The sequence below is a fragment of the Octodon degus genome, unplaced genomic scaffold, assembly GCF_000260255.1.
Source record: "Octodon degus isolate 3935 unplaced genomic scaffold, OctDeg1.0 scaffold00011, whole genome shotgun sequence".
Taxonomy (NCBI): Eukaryota; Metazoa; Chordata; class Mammalia; order Rodentia; family Octodontidae; genus Octodon; species Octodon degus.
Genome location: NW_004524587.1, coordinates 26,358,383 through 26,377,485, shown reverse-complemented (window position 1 = coordinate 26,377,485; position 19,103 = coordinate 26,358,383). Strand labels below are relative to the sequence as shown.

At 43.5% G+C, this 19,103-nt stretch overlaps 2 protein-coding genes across 4 annotated transcripts in view; one reads left to right on the top strand and one right to left on the bottom strand.

The window, feature by feature from the left end:
* Ciapin1 (cytokine induced apoptosis inhibitor 1) overlaps window positions 1-14,514 on the bottom strand; it is a 17,557-nt gene extending 3,043 nt beyond the window's left edge. The window contains exons 1-8 of one of the 3 annotated variants that reach the window (XM_023709298.1): window positions 14,443-14,514; window positions 14,025-14,348; window positions 8,994-9,179; window positions 8,415-8,567; window positions 7,068-7,144; window positions 4,954-5,122; window positions 2,827-2,900; window positions 1,796-1,832 (exon numbers count right to left, since the gene is read on the bottom strand). In XM_023709298.1, the coding sequence (XP_023565066.1) occupies window positions 1,796-1,832; window positions 2,827-2,900; window positions 4,954-5,122; window positions 7,068-7,144; window positions 8,415-8,567; window positions 8,994-9,150 (667 nt within the window). In that variant the 5' untranslated portion in view covers window positions 9,151-9,179; window positions 14,025-14,348; window positions 14,443-14,514. The remainder of the gene's footprint in view (window positions 1-1,795; window positions 1,833-2,826; window positions 2,901-4,953; window positions 5,123-7,067; window positions 7,145-8,414; window positions 8,568-8,993; window positions 9,180-14,024; window positions 14,349-14,442) is intronic. The other 2 variants (XM_023709297.1, XM_023709299.1) reach the window with 2 other exon arrangements.
* A 45-nt stretch (window positions 14,515-14,559) lies between these two features.
* Coq9 (coenzyme Q9) overlaps window positions 14,560-19,103 on the top strand; it is a 14,217-nt gene continuing 9,673 nt past the window's right edge. The window contains exons 1-2 of the mRNA XM_004625951.2: window positions 14,560-14,672; window positions 17,713-17,881. Coding sequence (XP_004626008.1) covers window positions 14,597-14,672; window positions 17,713-17,881 — 245 coding nt within the window. The 5' untranslated portion in view covers window positions 14,560-14,596. The remainder of the gene's footprint in view (window positions 14,673-17,712; window positions 17,882-19,103) is intronic.

Here is a 19,103-nt window from a genome sequence, read left to right as displayed (position 1 = left end):
ATGTGGTGCTGGGGATCGAACCGCGGTCCCTGTGCTTTGCCAAGCTTGTTTCAAGTAGGTGCTTTAGACCACTGAGCCATCTCTCCAGCCCCTAGTCTCATATTTGTGGCAATCCTCCTGCCTCAGCCTTCCAAATTCTGGGATTATAGTCATCCACCACAACACCTGGCTAAACAAAATTTTTTGAAATGTCTTCAGGCCACAGACATGATTTTTTAGACAGAAAAAGATGCACTAAGTGGTTAGTGAAAAATATGAGAGCAAATCCCCATTCAAGACTTGCCGTTACACATGATAACAGAAGATTCTACACACTTCTGAAATGAGGAAAGAAGTCTTATGGAAAGGATTAAGAGGCTCTAATAGAAAGGATCAAAATACCTGTCTGAACTCAGATGTCAGAATAATTACAAGAAAAGGATCAAAATACCTGTCTGGACTCAGATGTCAGAATAATTAAAAAAAAAAAAAAAACCAACAGAATTATCTCCAAGCTATAAGAAAATGCTATTTTCTCTTTCTTTTTTTTCTTTTTTCTTTTTTTTTTTTTGCGGAACCGGGAATCAAACTCAGGCCCTTGCACTTGCTAGGAAAGTGCTTATTCCACTGAGCCATCTCCTGGGCCCCAGAAAATCCTTTCTTAAGAAGGGGGGGGGGGCGCGGGGAGATGGCTCAGTGGAATAAGCACTTCCCTGGCAAGCGTAAGGGCCTGAGTTCAATCCCCCGGTTCTGCCAAAAAAAAAAAAAGGTTTCCAAGCAAGATTTCTAAACATTAGTCAACAACCATTTGTAAGTAGAACCCAAATATTTACACTTATACATGCACACACACCTAAAAGAAATGAAAAAAACAACACAACAAACCCAAACCCAAAACATACCTTCGAGGTAGCCTTTCTAAGACACTGGAGAATATGCTCTACTAAGAGCACAGAGAAAACCAAGACAAAGGGCAACCCAGAGCACAGGAAACAAAAGCCAACAGACGGGGGAGGGGCTCTGCAAGGAGCAGTAAAGGAAAATGCCAGCCCATCAACTCTGCAACAGTCACATAAGATGGACGATTCCTCCTGCCACCACACCACAATGTCACCCAAGGCCAGGTAGGTCAGCCTAGTTTCCTTCCTTGACTCACCTCAAATGTGTGCTGGTAGTGTCATACTTTCCACTACACATGTGAAGGCCAGACCTGTTGGAGACACTTACTCCTGCTTTCTGATCTACTCCTGAGGGCACAGCCTGACTGCAGCAGGCCTACAGCAGCCCCCTCCTCACCACATGCCCTTCCAGTCACTGCACTCTACAGCCCAGCCTGCTGTGCCAAGGGCAGGCACCAGGCCCCTTGTTTCCTCTGATTCACCTAGGACTCTTCCCACAAACTTCCCTGAGGGCCTCCTGTCCACTGTCAAAGAGGCCAAGACCGAAGCAGAGCTCCTACTCAGCTTTCCTTCCCCTGGGAAGCCTTATACAATGTGGGAATATTTACAGAGCCAGGTGTGGGCTCTTGACTTAATTCTTCACAACACATAACACATAGGTGGCAAAGAATCAAAACCTCATGAATGAGGAACCCAGACTTGGAGTAGGAACCAGGTGGGGAAGGAGCAAATACAGATCCAGAAGCACGCACAGATGACAGGGAAGGTACGAGCAAAATGACACTCTCACAATAAAACACATTCTAATGCAACCAAGCGATGAGCACTTGAGACGCACCAGTTCTTGCAGGCCTTCCTCTTCTTCCCCTCTCCACAGGAAGTGGCCCGCAAGGAAGCAGGATCAGGCTTTTTCAAATCTTCTGGATCCAGCAGCTCATCTGAGTCAATCAGATCCTGGAGATCATTCAAAGCGATTAGCAACACAGTCTCAGTCTAATAAAAGTTAAGTCAGTGATCAGAGCCGATGCAAGCAAACTCTTGAGTTTACAGTATAGGAGGCATCACCTCTGTCCCATCTTGATTCGATCGCCACACTCAACCTTATTGCATGCTCAAGAAAAGACTCAGTATGCTACGAAAGAACTGGGAGCTGACTTACGTGAGAAATAGCTGTAAGGCTGGCCTAGGCAGAGACAGAGTGTGAGGGGTGTGGCAGGGAGCAAGTAGAAGAGAAATAGGGCTGTATTTATTTGAATATATGGAGTCATTTGAAAGAACAGTAAAATATTTTCTATATAATTCCAGAGAAAAGGGCAAATACTTATGTGTCTAATTCTTTTTATTTTTAAGGTCTTTGGGTTTTGTTGCGACAGGGTCTCACTCTGAAGTTTAGGCTGAACTATGCAGCCCAGGCTGGCCTGGAACTCGAGGTGATCCTCCTCCTTCAGCTTTCCTTCCCAAGTGCTGGGATTACAGGTGTGCGCCACCATGCTGGCTTATTTGTGTAATTCTTTGTAAATGTGGGCATGACCTACTTTGCTCACCACTCTAGTAGCCTCAGTAGTGGAAGTGTGGAAATGAAGGACTTGATTATACACAATGCTGATCAAAGATGGAAAGGGTGCTTTTCACACTGTGAGCATTCAGTGACTTGTCTTGAGAAAGGGGCTGATAAAAAGTACATGTAAACACAAAGGTCTTTGATTTATCACGAGAACCAGAAAATCTGTGGAGAAAAGATGCTAAAAAATAAATTTACCATGCTACAAGATGGAGTGTCCTTCTGAGGTACCAGTGACAGCAGACACAATGCTAGGCTTCACATACATACAAACATACATACATACATGAATATGTGCAAGTTCAGAAAGGTCACTCCAGCCTATGGCTGTCCCACACACAAGGCAGAGCCTAGAAGAGGCAGTAGATGAACACAGTGCCAACTCACCATGCTCTCATCCTCCATGTCATTGGCTGAAAGGGTCCATAGCTTGGCGGCAGCAGGGTCCACTGCAGGCTTCACTAAGTTCAACCAAGAAAAGAAAAGAACTCCATAAAATGAGCCACAACAGATTATGAGCAACATCACACAAATGCTTTCTGCAGAGCCTGAGGCGGCGCTTGGAGAGGAGGTCAAAGGCTTGGGCTTGGCACAGCTCCACTTCTTAGAAAGGGAGGACTCTGGGCTGACCACCTTAACACATTAAGGAGGTCTGTACTTCCCACTGCTTTGTTATCTTAGTTTCCACTCCTCTAATGTGGGGGCTAAATAGCACTCCCTCTGCCTACATCTGTCAAAAACTTCATAAATGTTAAAATCTTAGCTTCCTCTAAACCTATATGAGAAGCTCTGGAGCTGCTGGTGGCAAGGTCACACAAATAGTGGCAGACATACCTTCACACCTCTGGCTTCTCTCCAGGTCAAGAGAAAGCAAAGGCCTAAGAGAGCAGAGACCCAGGGGCCCCAGGAAGGGCTCTAGTCAATGTCACACTGATCACCAGATTTCTACTAGTCTGGCTGTTCACTGAAACTGATCCTACCTATTCTGGAACCATGAACTCATGATTCCAGAGAATTTCCTGAAGGCTTAGGCTGGTCGGTCAAAATGTTATGAGGTGGGTATGCCAGTAAATATTGGTAAAGTTCTGAAATTCTCACAACTGAGGTAGTAATTCAGGCACTAAAAAACAGTGGCAAGTGGGGAGATAGCTCAGTGATCTAAACGCCTGCCTGGCAAGTACCCAAGGACCCAGGTTTGATCCCTAGTACCACATGCCATTCTGGCCCTGGAACCCCAAGTGTGGCGGCACACGCCTGTAATCCCAGCACTGGAGAGGCTGAGACAGGCGGATCACTCAAGTCCAAGCTGCATACTGAGACCCTGGACCAAATAAATGTTTTTTTTTTTTTTTTTTAATTAAAAAAAAAGCAGCAGGAAAGATGAAAGTGGTGAAGTATATGTACACACAGACACATACCAAACTTTCTGGGCAGAAGAAATAGTTTCATAAGCACCACAGGACCCACAAAGAAAAACTGTGGGGTGTATATGGCAGTGCACATCTGTAATCCCAGTGACTCGAGAGGCTTAAGCAGGCTGCCCCCAAGTGAGAGGCCAGCCTAGGTAACCTAGCAACCTTTTCTCAAAATAAAATAGAGGTCTTGGGACATAGATATAGTGGTAAACCACTTGCCTACCATTCTTTTCTTTAAAAACAAAACAAAACAGGGCTTTACTATACAGTTGAGACTGGCTTTGAACTTGCAGTGATCCTTTTGTCTCAACCTCCCAAGTGCTGGGATTATATCCATGTGCCTACAGGCATGTGCCACCACACCTGGCACATGTCTAGCATTTAAAAAAAAAAATTATGTATTTGGTACAGGGTCTCACTATGCAGGTTGGGCTCATAGTGATCCTTCTGTTTTCAGCCTCCTCAGTGCTGGGATTACAGGCCTGCACCACCACACCCGGTTATGGTGGTTGGCTCGTCATGTCCAGGACATGACCAGCACAGCATGTGGTACCAGGGATCGAACTTTGCCTAAGCAGGCACTTAGACCACTGAGCAATCAGACTACCCTGGGGGCAGGACTGGCATGGCACATGGTGCTAGGGATCAAACCAAACTGCAGTCCTTGCGCACATGGCCTAAGCAGGTGCTTTAGACTGCTAAGCTATCCCACTGGCCCCTCTCTAACATTCTTAAGGCCCAAGAGTTTAATCCTACTACTGGAAAAAAAAAAAAAAAAAAAAAAGGCCCTGCAACAGCAACAAGGGTGAGCACTGTACCTCAGGGACCTGGAAAAAATGTCATTATGTAAACATGACTCTGGCCACTAACTAGGCCACCTCTGGTGCAAAAAGGGGCTGCACTAGACAATGTCTAAGCATCACTGTAGGGTCAGATCCTAATATACCCAGGATAAAAATCATTTATGCATTCTGCAATTTGGAAATGCCAGGCTAGTCTAAAGGACTAGTCCTCTAGAAATACTTGGATAGTGGGTTCAACTTCCAACATGTCCTTCCAGGCCCATTCACACAGCAGTATGTGCCCAGGTCAGCCTTACCTGAAGGAGAAGCCTTCTTGGTGATGGAAAGTTTGAGCTGACTAGACGAACCCACTTCAAAGTTGGGCTTTTTGCCTGTGACCTGAATAGACAGCAGACTGTTGCTGTTGTAACCCAGGTGTTCCTGGACAGACTGCGTTTCCCCTGGGCTTAAGGGCTCCCTCTGCAGCTGGAATTCAAGATATTAAGTGGATCACATTCCTATCAAATGTCCACCCACAGTTAAACACACATTTCTGTGTATGAAGTATATAGCAGCAGAAAATAAGAGCATATCATGATTCACATTCAGTTGCTTACTGATCAGAACCCTAGAGTCTAATTTTATCAGCATGTTAACTATGATCCAAACCTTTGGAAAGTTTTATTTAAAGTATTTATGATGAAATACTAGGCACACAACACCTAATCATTGTGGGGGCTTAACAATTATGATTGTAGAGATGTATCAGACACAGTCACAATGCCTGACAGAAGCATGTCACAATCAAGACAGTAGAATTCTTTAGTCTAAAGGAAAAAAGGAAAGGAATACATTCTTTGTTCCTTGAGAAGTTACAAATGGGGGTGGGGGTATTAGGGTCCTGATTCTATGGCCAATAGTTACTGAATTTTCTTTCTATTATTTGGGACAGGATCTCAGTATGTAGTTCAAGCTGGCCTCAAAATCTGATGATTCTCCTGTCTCAGCCTCTCAAGTGCTACAATTACAGGCATGTACCAGTACACCTAGCCAGGTACTGATTTTTTTTTTTTTTTTTTGGGGGGGGGGACTGGCGATTGAACTCAGGCCCTTGTGCTTGCCAGGGAAGCACTTATTTCACTGAGCCATCTCCCTGGGCCCACTTATTTATTTTTAAATAAATCAAATAATCCTCTTGAAACACAGAATACCATTACATCATTAATAAAAACGAGGGAGGAAAAATAGACTGAAATAGATGTGTCTAAGATATCTAAGGATGAAGAAAAAGCTAGTAACCAAACAATGTATACATGTGAATTTATTTACATAAGAAAGCATGTGGATACATATGATGCCAAATACAGAGAAAATAGTTTAAACACAAATACAATAATGCTGAGCTGGCCAGACAGCTCAGCAGACTAAAACACCTGCTTAGGCAGAGCGCAGCGGCAGGGGTTCAATCCCTGGTTTGCCATGCAGGTGCTGGACCCAGCCCAGGCCCCACCCCCAGGGGTGCACCAAGATGACAATTGAGACTGGGCCTAGTGGTGCACGCCAGTAATCCTAGTACTTGGGAGGCTGAAAATACAATCACTATGATTGCAATCTATGTAGTGAGACCCTGTCCTAAACACATTTAAAAAAAAAAAATACAAAATGCAATGTTGGCTTCCTCTAGGAAAAGTCTTAGAAAAGATTTGAAGATTACTTTTATTCTATATTCTTCATATAAATTGAACTTTTATAAGCATTATTTATAACCAAATACAGAAAGCTTTAAAGGAAAAGGAACAGTATGTTTAAAGATTCACTAGGTCACGTTAAGAGATACGATAGTTACCACAGGATAGCACTTACTTTTTTTCTTTTTTTTTTTTTGGCAGAACCAGGAATTGAACTCAGGCTTGCGCTTGCCAGGGAACGCTTATTCCACTGAGCCATCCCCCTGACCCGGATAGCACATACTTTTCCCACATCTAAATAACTTAACAATGAAGAATATGGAAAGACATACACACACACACACACACTCCTGTTTAATTTGATCATCACCACTGGAATTGTCAGAAATGCAATTTCCTCCCAACTTACCCCAGTCTCCCACCAGAAGTAGGAGGCTGGTCGAGATGACAAGTGTTTCAGTGGAACTAGAGTTATGTCCACTGAGTGGGGCTACAAGGGCTGAGCTGCTGCTGTCCCTGCCCTGCTGCTACCACCACGGGGGAGTTCCAGACAAGCCATCCCAGGGGCCTAGCCGAGTCTCTCCAAAGGAGACCTGCTCCCCAAAGGCTCACACATCCCACATGCAGTCTGTGCTTGCTTTCTAGTTCTTGGCAACACTCCTGGCTGCCCCACTGTACTGACAGACTCTGGGTTTATTACCCGAGGTTTAACCCTGCAAAGAGGGCTATCTACATACACTTACCTCTTTCACTTCCACAAGACCAGAAAGAGTCAGGGCTGAACACAATTTAGAAGCCGTCTTCACTTTGCTATTGTTAACTACCAAAAAGAAAACCCCAATTAATAGCTTCATAGGTCAAATCAGGAAAAAATAATTAAGGCTCTCTCCTGTGTAGATCAGTAGGTATCAAATAATAACTATTCTGTCTAACTTGCATACAGTTTAGTGACAGCATTTGAATTTGAAAAATCCTTTTGATTGTTCACACTGCTCTTATCTATGCTCTTAAATATAATTCCATTATTATGTTTCTTATCACTCTCCCCTTCTAAAAGATGCTAGATAATGAATATTACAATTGCAAAGTGCCGGGAAGTACAAGTATGCTTCGTATAAAGTTGCTAGAGACATTGTATTTAGTCACTCAAAGTCTAAATTTCCAGCAAATACTGATGTCTCACATACCTCACAAGTTTACAGCACCCCATAAACAATGAGCATCTTTATACATCTCAAAATACACTTGATCTCCTACCAAGCTTCCATCTCTTCAAATGCGCAGATAAGGAGATTGAAATACTACCCCTTTGCAGCTACAGGCCCCGCCCTGCTCCCCTACTTAAGCCATGGCAACCACTAACACGATCTTCTTTGGCACAATTTTATTTCAACAACATGAATACGGCTGGGTATGATGGTACACAACCGTAACCCATGTTCCTTAGGCCGAGGCAGGAGAGCTGCTGCATTCTAGGCCAGCAGCTACATAGTAAGACCCTGTCTCAAAAAAAAGAGAATAGAATCATACAACATAGAACCTTTTAAGGGGCTGGGGAGATGGCTCAGTAGAATAAGCACTTGCCTGGCAAGCACAAGGGCCTGAGTTCAATCCCCGGTTCCGCAAAAAAAAAAAAAAAAAAAAAACACAAAACCTTTTAAAATTGACTTTTTCTTCTACTCAGTTCTCTGTATCTAATAACACTATGCTTTGTTTTTTATTTCGAGACAGGGCCTCTCTACATACCCCAGGTTGGGTTTAAATTTATGGTGATCCTCTTGCCTCAGCCTCCCAAGTGCTGGGATTACAGGTTATTTTGTTTTTCTTTTTTTTCCTTTTTTTGGTGGTACTGGGGATCACACTAGAGACCTTGTGCATGCCAAGCAGGCGCTTATGGTGCTGAGCTGTCCCCCTAGCCCTGTTTTTTGATATAGGGTCTTGCTATATAATTCAGGCTGAACTTGCACTCACTAAGTAGCTCAGACCAGGCTAGAATTTATGGAGACATTCCTGATTCAACCTCCAGAGAGCTGGAATTATAGGTGTGAGCCACCACACCCAGCTTAACTGTGTATTGTGTAAACTCTTACCTACAGCTGTCTCTACTGGCTCTTTTAGAAAAAGACACCCTCCAGGCCGAAGGATCCGGGCCATCTCCGCCAAAACCTCAGTACTGTGCAAAGTTGTGCTTCCTGGGACTACACCCGACAAAATAATGTCAAAACTGGATTCCTTGTGGGCAGCTGAAAAGAAAGAAGATACTAATGAGCAATCACCTAAGCCCCAGAAGCAATTTCCCAAGCCATCCCAAGCCCCTACAAAAGCTATGAGCCCCGTCTGTTTTGGTAAACTCTATCAAAACACAAGCACTAGTCAAAGAAGGAGCCCTGCCCTGCTCTCTCAGCCTCACTAATTTCACAACCCTTTCATATGCTCTGGGAAAAAAGCGAAAAAGAAAGCAGGACAGAGCAAGCTTTCAAAAAACAGTGTGCCACAGCTACTAAACAGTATACAGAAAACAGCTACACTCTATCACACCTGAAAAATAACTCGCCAGCCACTGCTTCCCTGTGCCACCCAAAGCAAAACCTCAAGATGCCAAGGAACCAGAGCTGGCACTTGCACTGAAACCCCTCCAACCTGGGTAGAACGAGTGGGTAGGTACTCACACTGCAGCAGCTGGCTGATGTTTTCCACAGATACCCGGTCCTCACTGCCAGTTAGCCCGTGAAGTTCACCCACCAGATTGTTCAGAGCCTCCGTGGGGGCCGACTCATCCCAGACCACCGCCACCAGCTGGCCAGCTGAGACCCCAAACTCTGCCATTCCTGTAGTGTCCGCAGGCCTAAAAGCCACTGGCCAAAACAGAATTAAGACTTAGCAGAGACGACAGTGCAATTTAATCTGGAGTATCATTAAATACGATTAGAATCACAACCTACTTCCAACCTCCCACCAGCAAATTTGGACGACATAAGAGATTTCACTGTAGATGCTAGAGTCTAAATAAGTGAACTTATTACCCCAAGGCTTCATGATCTCAACATTCCCCATCCAACAAGCCACGTGGCTAGAACCCTGACACAGCAGAGTCAAGAAAAGAGTAGCTGGGCTGAGAATGCAGCTTAGCAGTAGAATACTAACCCTGGGACTGATGCCCAGCACAGCAAAAAACTGAACTGCGGTGGGAAGGAGGGGTTTAGAGACAAGTAAAGAGGTTAGGAATGAAAACATTATTTCTTCTTTGAAGTAACTCAGCTTAAACAATATAAAACAGACAGGCTTAATTAGGCAGAAGCATGACTCTTCAAGGAAGGCAAATAAACTGGCAGACATAACCAACCACTTCTGATTTTTTAAAAGACAGCACGTTTAAGTTTGCAAGCTGAATACTATTTTTTCTTTCATAAAAAATATATTCAGCCAAGTGCAGTGGCACATACCTGTATTTTTGTTGTTTTTAAGTTTATGTATTTGGTACAGGGTCTCACTACACAGCTCCCTGCTTAGATTGGTAGCGATCCTCCTATCTCAGCCTCCCGGGGGTTGGGATCATAGGCATGCGCTACTATGTCATTTTGGTGGCTAACTGGGTGGGCCTGGAGCAGGGCCAGCATGGCATGCAGTACCAGGGATCAAACTTTGGTCCTTGTGCTTGCCAGGCAGGCACTTAGATACTAATACTAATACCAAGTTTCGACTTAAGTCAAAGACAGAAACAGTGATAGAGGGTCAAATATGTATTAATCTTATCCTGAACACTTCTCTGACTTTTGCAGAGGTGAGAATTATGTCACCACAGACCATCTGGGCCTAAATTTGAATGGCATATACAACATTCTTCCTTCTTTAAAAATATTCCCTTTAAATGACTGCCTCCTGGCTGGGCTTGGTGGTACATGCCCATAATCCCTGCACTTGGTAAGGAAGGCAGGAGGATCATTTTAAGTTCAAGGCCAGCCACAACTGGTACAAAGCATGAGGCTGTCTCACAACTAAGTAAAACCTATGAAAAACAGGAAAAATAAATGACTGTCTCCTTTCATCTACAAGCCAGTTATCTTTCTCCTTTTTTTTTTTTTTTTTTTTTTTGGCAGTGCTTGGGTTTGGCTAGGGCCTTGCACATGCAAGAAAGTGTTCTACCATTGAGCAACACTGAAGATTTCAATTACTGAAGATTTTCATTTTTAGAGAAAAAAACAAAACTCCTTAGCCTGACCCAGGCATGGTGTCACATGCCTGTAATGCCAGCAGTCTAGGAGGCTGAGACAGGAAGATCAGAAGTTTGAGCCTGGTCTGGCAACTGAGCAAGAACTTGCCCCAAATAGAAAGGATTAGCAATGGAAGGCCTTGGCTTCAACTCCTAGTTGTGTGTATACACACACACACACACACACACACACACGCTTAGCCTGCTGGATTCAAGGCCTTCATAATCTAGCCCACCATTCACGCACAAATCCTTATTCTATGAAAAATCTATTTTATCATGTCTTTTACCTATCTCCATATGGACCCCTTTACTAATTCTGATCTGACTACAATCTTTAGTAAGAGGATGCAGGTAGCAGACAGGCAGGCTTCTCCAGTTACTGACTTTTGGATTTTTTTTTAAAAATTATTTATTTATTTATTTGTGTGTGTGTGTGTGTGTGTGTGTGTGTGTGTGGCCGGCTCAGCCCACCAGGGGGCGGGGCTGGCTGGCATGTGGTGCTGGGGGATTGAACCACGGTCCCTGTGCTTTGCTAAGCTTGTTTTAAGTAGGTGCTTTAGACCACTGAGCCATCTCACCAGCCCCAACTTTTGGATTTTAAATCCCTAAAACATCACACACTGAAAACTGAAACTTAAGCAATGTTGGAAAAAAAAAACACTCTTGCAAAATCTTTAAAACGAGCAATTTGGTATCAATCTGATATTTAAAAAACAGCCAAAGAAGATAAATATAGACTGCTAGGTTGTAAATTCTAAGAAATAAATGATCTGAAGTTCTATCAATGGATCATCTTACTAGGTACATGACCATAAGTTATTATCTTTTCTGAATCTATCTTCCCACCAATGAATAGGGATAGTCACCACATATTTTGTAAAGCGTTCAGCAGGAATGGGTAGAATTCTGTGAAACACTGTTCTAAGGGAAGGGAGGGAGCTTCTACTTCTTTATTGTTAGTTTATTTACCCTTGCTGTAGATAGTCCTATAAAATGTTTTTCTTCCCCCCACCTCAGCCATGCCTGCTAGGAAGACTCCCCAGGGAGCAAGGGATGAGGGACTGTCCATAAATTAGGAAACTGTAAATAAAATGCCTTGCCTTCCTATCTCCCCAAGCTAATCTCATGCTACGGAAACTCATAAAATATATTTATTAAATATCAAATCCCAGGGGCTGGAGAGATGGCTCAGTGGTCTAAAGCACCTACTTGGAACAAGCTCGGCAAAGCACAGGGACCGCAGTTGGATCCCCCAGCACCACATGCCAGCCAGCCGCGCCCCCTGGTGGGTTGAGCTGGCCACACACACACACACACACACACACAATAAATAAATGTAAAAAAAAAAAAATATATCAAATCCCCAATAAAGGTAGCCCCTACTTTCAGAATTTTCTAAGTAAAATAGGAGACAATACTTTTTTAAATGTTTTAAAACCCAAAGTGTGATACTTTTCATCATCAGAGTTTTGTATGCTTATTGTGAATCTGATGGGAAAAAAAAGGAAAAGGAAGCCAACATACTTAAGAGCTGTGACTCAGGGCCCAGTTTCACAACTAAAAAGAGGTGGTGGAGTAGAAGACCTTGTCACATCATTGACCTTGTTTGTCAGATAGATACCTTTCCAACTTACTACACACACTTACCCATTGCTCTTATAAAATGTTACAAGCAGACAGTAAAAGCATATGTTTGTGACTATCACATGCCAATGAGCTTGTTTAAAGTACTCAAGAAATATTAAATCTTGCTTCCTTCTTGGAAAGGAGAGGATGACCAAGGTCTGGGAATGTAGTTGAATGGTAGAACAATTACCCCAGCATATGCAAGGTCTGAGTTGAATCTTCAGCAACACACACACACACAGCCAAAAATAAAAAAAAAAAAAAAAAGACTGAAGTTTGAGCTTAGTTCAAGTTAAGGATCAAATCCTTTTAAATTAGTGCATTAAAAAATCCTCCACAGGGCCAGGGAGATGGCTCAGTGGAATAAGCGCTTCCCTGGCAAGCGCAAGGGCCTGAGTTCAATCCCTGGTTCCGCAAAAAAAACCCCAAAAACCACAAAAACAAAATCCTCCACATACTGTTAGTTATCAGAAAGTGAAATTTTAATTAACAATTATTGAACTGAAGCTCACATGTACACTGTGGGGGGAAAACAAAAACAAAACTTTTTTTCACAGGCAAGAGAATTGATGGGTTAGACAGGTGGATCACCAAGATTTCCAGGCTAGCCTGGGCTACACTGAGCTCAAGGCTAGGCTGAACATAGCAAAACCTCATCTCAAAACAAAACAATGAAAACAAACTGCAGGGCATGATGGTGCACATCTGTAATCCCAGCACCCAGGAGGCTGAGGCAGGAGGATCATTGTGAGTTCAAGGCCAGCCTGTACTTCATACTGAAACTCTTCTCTCAAAAAGAAAAAAACCCAAACAAACCAATCATATTCATATATATATATATGACAGAATTGGGGCTGGAGTATAGCTCATTACAGCATGTCCTGCCTTGGCATGTGCAAAGTCCTGGATCCCAAGTCCAATTTCAAATATTAGTTTCCACAAGAAAGACCTACTCAAAGGTGGAATAAGCAGAACTCACAACAAAAAGCCTAGACAGCCACAAAGGAACACACCTACAGCATCAGTTACTCAGAGGCTGAAGCAAAGAAAATCAGTGCCTATGAGTCTGAGGTCAGACTGCTGAGAGAGGAGTATCACTGGCTTGAGCACAGCCTGGTCAATCGGCCACTCTGTGAGACACTCAAAATAGGGGATCAGGGATCAACAGAGGATACAGCTCAGTACAAAGGCCCTAGGTTCAAATCCCGATGCTGCACGAAATAAATAAAGCTGAAATTGGAAAAAAAGTTTTGGCTCAGGTCTTCCCCCCACATCCATGCTGGAGACCAGGCTGTCTGGTGGGGAAAATGTGCACAATAATTTTAACAGGTAAGAAGATGAATCTAACTTCAAACACATTTACAGAATGTATTATCCTCAATCCAGGAAAAACAAAAAACTCATTTACTTCTTCCCACTATTAAGTCTTCCCTAATGACAACACCCTGACCTTGGTGAGCCACCCAGGTCACTCAGAAATGCCAGAAACAACGAAACCAGCCTCTCTCAAACTCCACAGATGTACCAATTACCCAAAGCCATTGTTCATTAAAGCAAGAATTATGGACCAAGCCTAGACACTCAATCAACCCTCCAGGGCAAAAACCTGTTGGGTTTTTAATTTTTTTTTATTTTTGGCTGGCTCAGGATGCCTTAAGGGCAGGCCTGGTAAGGCATAAGGATCTGGGGATCGAATCACAGTAGCCTCAGCCTGACTGTCTCTGCTTAAGCAGGCACTTAAGTGAGCTAATGGGCAGGCCCCGTTTGTTTTACTAACAAGCATCCTTGATTCGTCCGATCGTTGATTCTGGGAAATACCCAGTACGTCGGAGGTTCACACAAGTTCTAAATGCAGACTCACAGTGTGGTGGTTCAGACGTACCCAAGCTTTCGTATCTTAGCTGCCCGAGTCCCTCCGAGACAAAACTTCTGAGGAACTGAGACCCAAGGTCACAACAGCTGGCTGCGCGTAGGGCCGAGTCCCAGCCCCGCGTCCCCGTGCCTCAGCTCGGGGCTTTTCCCGCGCAGTGCCCGAGGCCGGCTGCGCGCGTGTAGAGGTCAGAAGCCACCGCGTCAGGAGTCCGGGGCGAGCAGGGCCGGCGCGGCCCTTCGCCGGCTTCCCTAGCACAAGCCCTCGGGGGCTCTCCGCCGGAAGCCCGCGGCCACGTTCCTAGGAGGGACAAGGCTGGGAAGAGAAAATGGGGAAATAAAGGGCAACATTGCCAGAGGAGTCCGCCGCAAAGGGTTGAGGGCTCTCAGGCTGCCTCGAGTACACTCACCTGCCGCCAGGCTCCCTCCCAGCCTCGCTGTAATCACCTCGTAGGCGGCTCGCGCCTCTCGCGAGAGGACGAGACTTGCGGAAGTGGGCGGGGCCAGTTGTGCGGCGGCCCACCCCTTTTGTCGCCGTAGGCAGCTTAGGTGCCCGCTTCCAAGATGGCGGCGGCAGCGGCGGTGACGGGTGTCCTAGGCCGGGCGGGCTGGAGGCTTCTGCAGCTGCGTTGCCTACCTGGTGAGGGGGCGCCCGAGCCGGGGAGAGGGGAAGACTGGGGAAGGGAGGCGAGGCCGGCCAGAGCTGGGTGCGGGGCGAAGAAGCTTATCCTGGCGGCCCCGAGGAAGGTGAGGTGAAGGGCGTAGAGGGCTGGAACGCGCAGAATGGCCAGCTTGCTGAAGTCTCTCGCTGTGAGGGGTTAGAGCTGCAGGGCAGGGCCTGTGAGTCGGGTGTTGAGAGGTAATTAACAGCTTCTGGGCGGCCTGGGAGTGCCCCAGGTTGCACAACTCCTTGGTTGCAGAACTGACCATCACAGACCCATTCTCAAGTCCATGTCCTTGGTCCCTGGACCAGGATCACAGTTGGAAAAGCACGTAGCGGTCCAGTCTGTTATCTAAAGTCAGTCATGTTCACTACTGTTTCACTAATTGTGCGACATTCTTTTGCCACCCTTGCTGCTATACATTCGGATTTTTTTGACTCTGAATACCCTAAAAATAGGCACTCACTTACAGAGGAAACTTTATATCACTATCAGAAAATGCATCTAGTGAGATAGTCTCTTTTGTTTCACTTGAAAACAATTTTTTGCTATTACTGGGTACTGAAGCCAGAGCCTTTAACCTAAGCTGCATCACAAGCCCTTTTTCATGTTTTGAGAAACCAGAATCTCAGTAAGTTGCCCAGGGCTGGACTCGAACCGCTATCCTCCTGCGTCAGCCTTTTTTTTTTTTTTTTTTTTTTTTGCGGAACCAGGGATTGAACTCAGGCCCTTGCACTTGCCAGGAAAGCGCTTATTCCACTGAGCTATCTCCCCGGCCCTCAGCCTCTTGAACAGCTGAGATTACAGGCTTGTACCAAGTATGGATTTCCCTTGAATTTTCCTCATGGAATAGTTGTTCCAAAGTCATATTTTAGGACCTCACCCTTACTTTTCAAAGTTTTAAGGATGTTTGCTTCTTTTTCTTTCCATATAGGGATCCCTCCCCATTTACTACATGTACGAAAATATTGATTTTTTTACGTAATGTTTTGTGTTTCTTTCAAAATCATTTTTTCTGAGTTACTCTTTTTCCTGAGTTGTTTGTTGAGGCAGGGTCATCTAGCTATGTGGTCCAGGCCTTGAACTTTGTGGAGCCCAGACTGAACTCTTGAGCTCCAAGACCTGCTTCATTCATTAGTCACCCAAGTGCTACAACTTCAAGCATGTGTGTCTGTTTTCTGTAGGGTTTTTTTTTTTTTTTCCTTAATGCCCTTTTCTAATTTTTATACAAAAGTCCAGAATAAATATGTTTAGTAAAAGTAATGTCCATGACCCAGCAAATCCACCCTTAAGATATTTATGGAAGGGCTGGGGAGATAGCTCAGTAGAATAAGTGCTTGCCTGGCAAGTTCAAGGTCATGAGTTCAATCCCCAGTACCGCCACAAAAAAAAAAAAAAAAGATATTTATGGAAAAGAAATAAGTGCATCTGTCTACAAAAAGGTTTGAAGTATATTTATGGCACCTCTTTCTGCATTACTGCAGATTGTACCTAGAGGTTTTGCACTGAGCTACATCCTCAGCCCTTTTAAAATTTTGAGTCAAGGTGTTACTAAATTGCACATACCTCCCACTTACTTTAGGAAAAGTCAGGAGTATGTTTCCTAAGCATAAACTCATACTTTTTTTCTTTCTCAACATCATATACAAATTTATTGTTGTGTTTTTTTGTTTTGTTTTGTTTTTTGCTCTATTGGAGAGTGAATCCACAGCCTTATGCCTGTTAGGCAAGTGCTCTCTACCACAAGTTGTATCCCCTCACCACTTACAGTTCTTTTATTGAGTGCTACTAGTATACAATGAAATACACAAATTTTATGCCACTCTAAGTTGTGACAATTGTATACACTTGCATATCCTATATTCTTTTTTTTTTTTTTTTTACAGAACCAAGGATTGAACTCAGGCCCTTGCGCTTGCCAGGGAAGCACTTATTCCACTGAGCCATCTCCACAGCCCCATATCCTAAATTCTTATAGAGATATCATTACCATTACTCTAGAAAACTCTCGTACCTTTTCAGTCATTCCCCATCTATACTGTGCTGAATCTTTAACCCTACATTATATAATTTGTCTTAGTTTTACTTGTCCTAAGATTTCATCTAAATGTATTTATTCTGTAAGAATTTTGTTTGCTTAGTATATGTTTTTTATAAATTGGTCTAGTTTTTCATAATTTAGTATATCTGACAAAGATTCTCTCCTTGACCAAACTCTAGTCAGCCTCTTTTGTGCCTTATTATTATTTTTTTTTTAAACTGGTACATGTTTGTAGTACATATTGAGTACATTCTTCCTGGGGAGTACATGACACTTCTTAATTCTTTTTTTTAGCCCCTGCCCCCGCCTGCCTGCCTGCGCGCCCACCCGCCCACCTGCCATACATCTCTTGTACCCTTTCTCACATTTTATGTACATGTCTGTAGTACATAAGGATCACATTCCTCCTGCTATGCCCTGTCCTTAACTAGGCTTTAACCTTGGCCTATAAAGATTTGAATGTGCATTAATGTGGTTTCACTCAAGGCCACCTCCCTAAAATGACCCTAACTCCTTTGAAAGTTTCTGCCAAACTGGGTGTGGTGGTACATGCCTATCTATAATCCCAGCAACTTGGGAGGCTGAGGCAGATAGATCACAAGTTCAAGTCCAGTCTGGGCAACTTATCAAGATCCTGTCTCAAAAATAAGAAATAACAAGAGTTGGAGATGTGTCTCTGTGGCAGGCACTGGGCTCAAACCCCAATACCAAAAAAAGAAAAAAAAAAAAAAAAAACCCTAGATGTTAAGGCATATAACCACACAGCAGGCAGGTGGTAGAAACAGCCTGAGAGCCCAGGTAGGTGCTCTGTTCACCATCCTTGTCTGCAGGTGCCCATTTATCCAAGAGTTTTATGTGGGATAAGGGTTAGTGGTTCTGAGGATCCTCGGCCCTGCATTTCCTCCTGATTTTTATTTCCACTCTGGGCCTCAATCTTTAGTAAGTTTTCTGCTTGACCAGCTCAGTGTCTATTTCAGTGTCACGCTGCCAACCACCCCTGGTACCACGTGCCCTCCATGCTTCAGCTGTGGGACTAAGGTCTTCAGAGGAACACAAGCAGCAACCTCCCCCATCCTTTTCGGAGCAGCATTCTGAGACACAAGGGACAGAAAAACCCCATGCAGAGCCTCCCCGTCCACCCCCCAGGTAGGTTCCAGAGCCCCAGTCCATCCATTTGTAGCCAGTTTGCCTAATTGGATGACTGTGTCTCCTCTACTTCTTCTTTCCATGGCCCTACTCATATCCCATCATTTCCAAGGCTATCCTTGAAAAGAACCTACTGTTTTCATAAAATTGGTTCCTGAAACATTTTAATTCATCTAAACAATACTGAGAAGTTTGTAAAAATTACCCTAAATTCTACAGAGATAACCGTACTGACATTTTTCTAAATATCCTCTTAAATATCTTTAATCATGTTTCACATATGAATGTTATGTAATAAATGATTAATTACCCTTACTGATGTCCCAGAGCCTGTTGTTTTATTCAACAGTAATTTTTTTTTAATTTTGCATCATTTTCTTATTTTATTTTATTTTTGCCATTCCAGGGATCGAACTAAGGACTTTGTGCTTGCCAGGCAGGTGCTTATGCCACTGAGCTATCTCCCTAGTAACAGTAGTATTTTTAGTGTCTTTTCATAATTTACCTTATCTTAATGATCATACCACAGTGTAACAATGAATGGACCAAAATTTATTTAGCCTCTCTTGCTGATTAATATCTAGATTCCTTCATGTTTGAAGGGTCATGTAAGAAACTGTGATGCTCCTGAGAAGTGGGAGTGCCGAGTCAAAGCCAGCCCATTGGGCTGCCAGTGTGGAATGCTTAGCCAACATGCACTAGGCCTTGGGTCCCTTCCTAGCAAGAAGAAGGGGGAGGGAAGGAGGGGCAGGTGAAAGATAAGCACATTTAATGTTTTGTTTACTTTTATCAGAGATGGGTATTCTGTTCAAATATTGTTGGTGCATGAATTCAGCAAAGTAATCCAATAGTCCATAATAGTAGTGTGTTGAAAAATCCATATATATACATATATATAAATATATATATATATGTATATATATATCTGTATGTACAAAATAGCATAGATATACTGCTACTTTCTCTTAGTTCAATGAAAAGAAAGTTTTGAACTAATAGCATTTAGACAATATCATGTCTGTATCTTGTATTATGAATAACTACTATGAAGACAACAGTATACAATGTATTAACTATTGTAACTGGCCTACTAGCCTGATTTGAAACTGTCTCATTGCTGTTTCTTCTCAATAAAATTAATTTTAAAAGAAGAAAATACAAAAAAAAAAATAATGTTTCGCCGGGGGAGATGGCTCAGTAGAATAAGCGCTTCCCTGGCAAG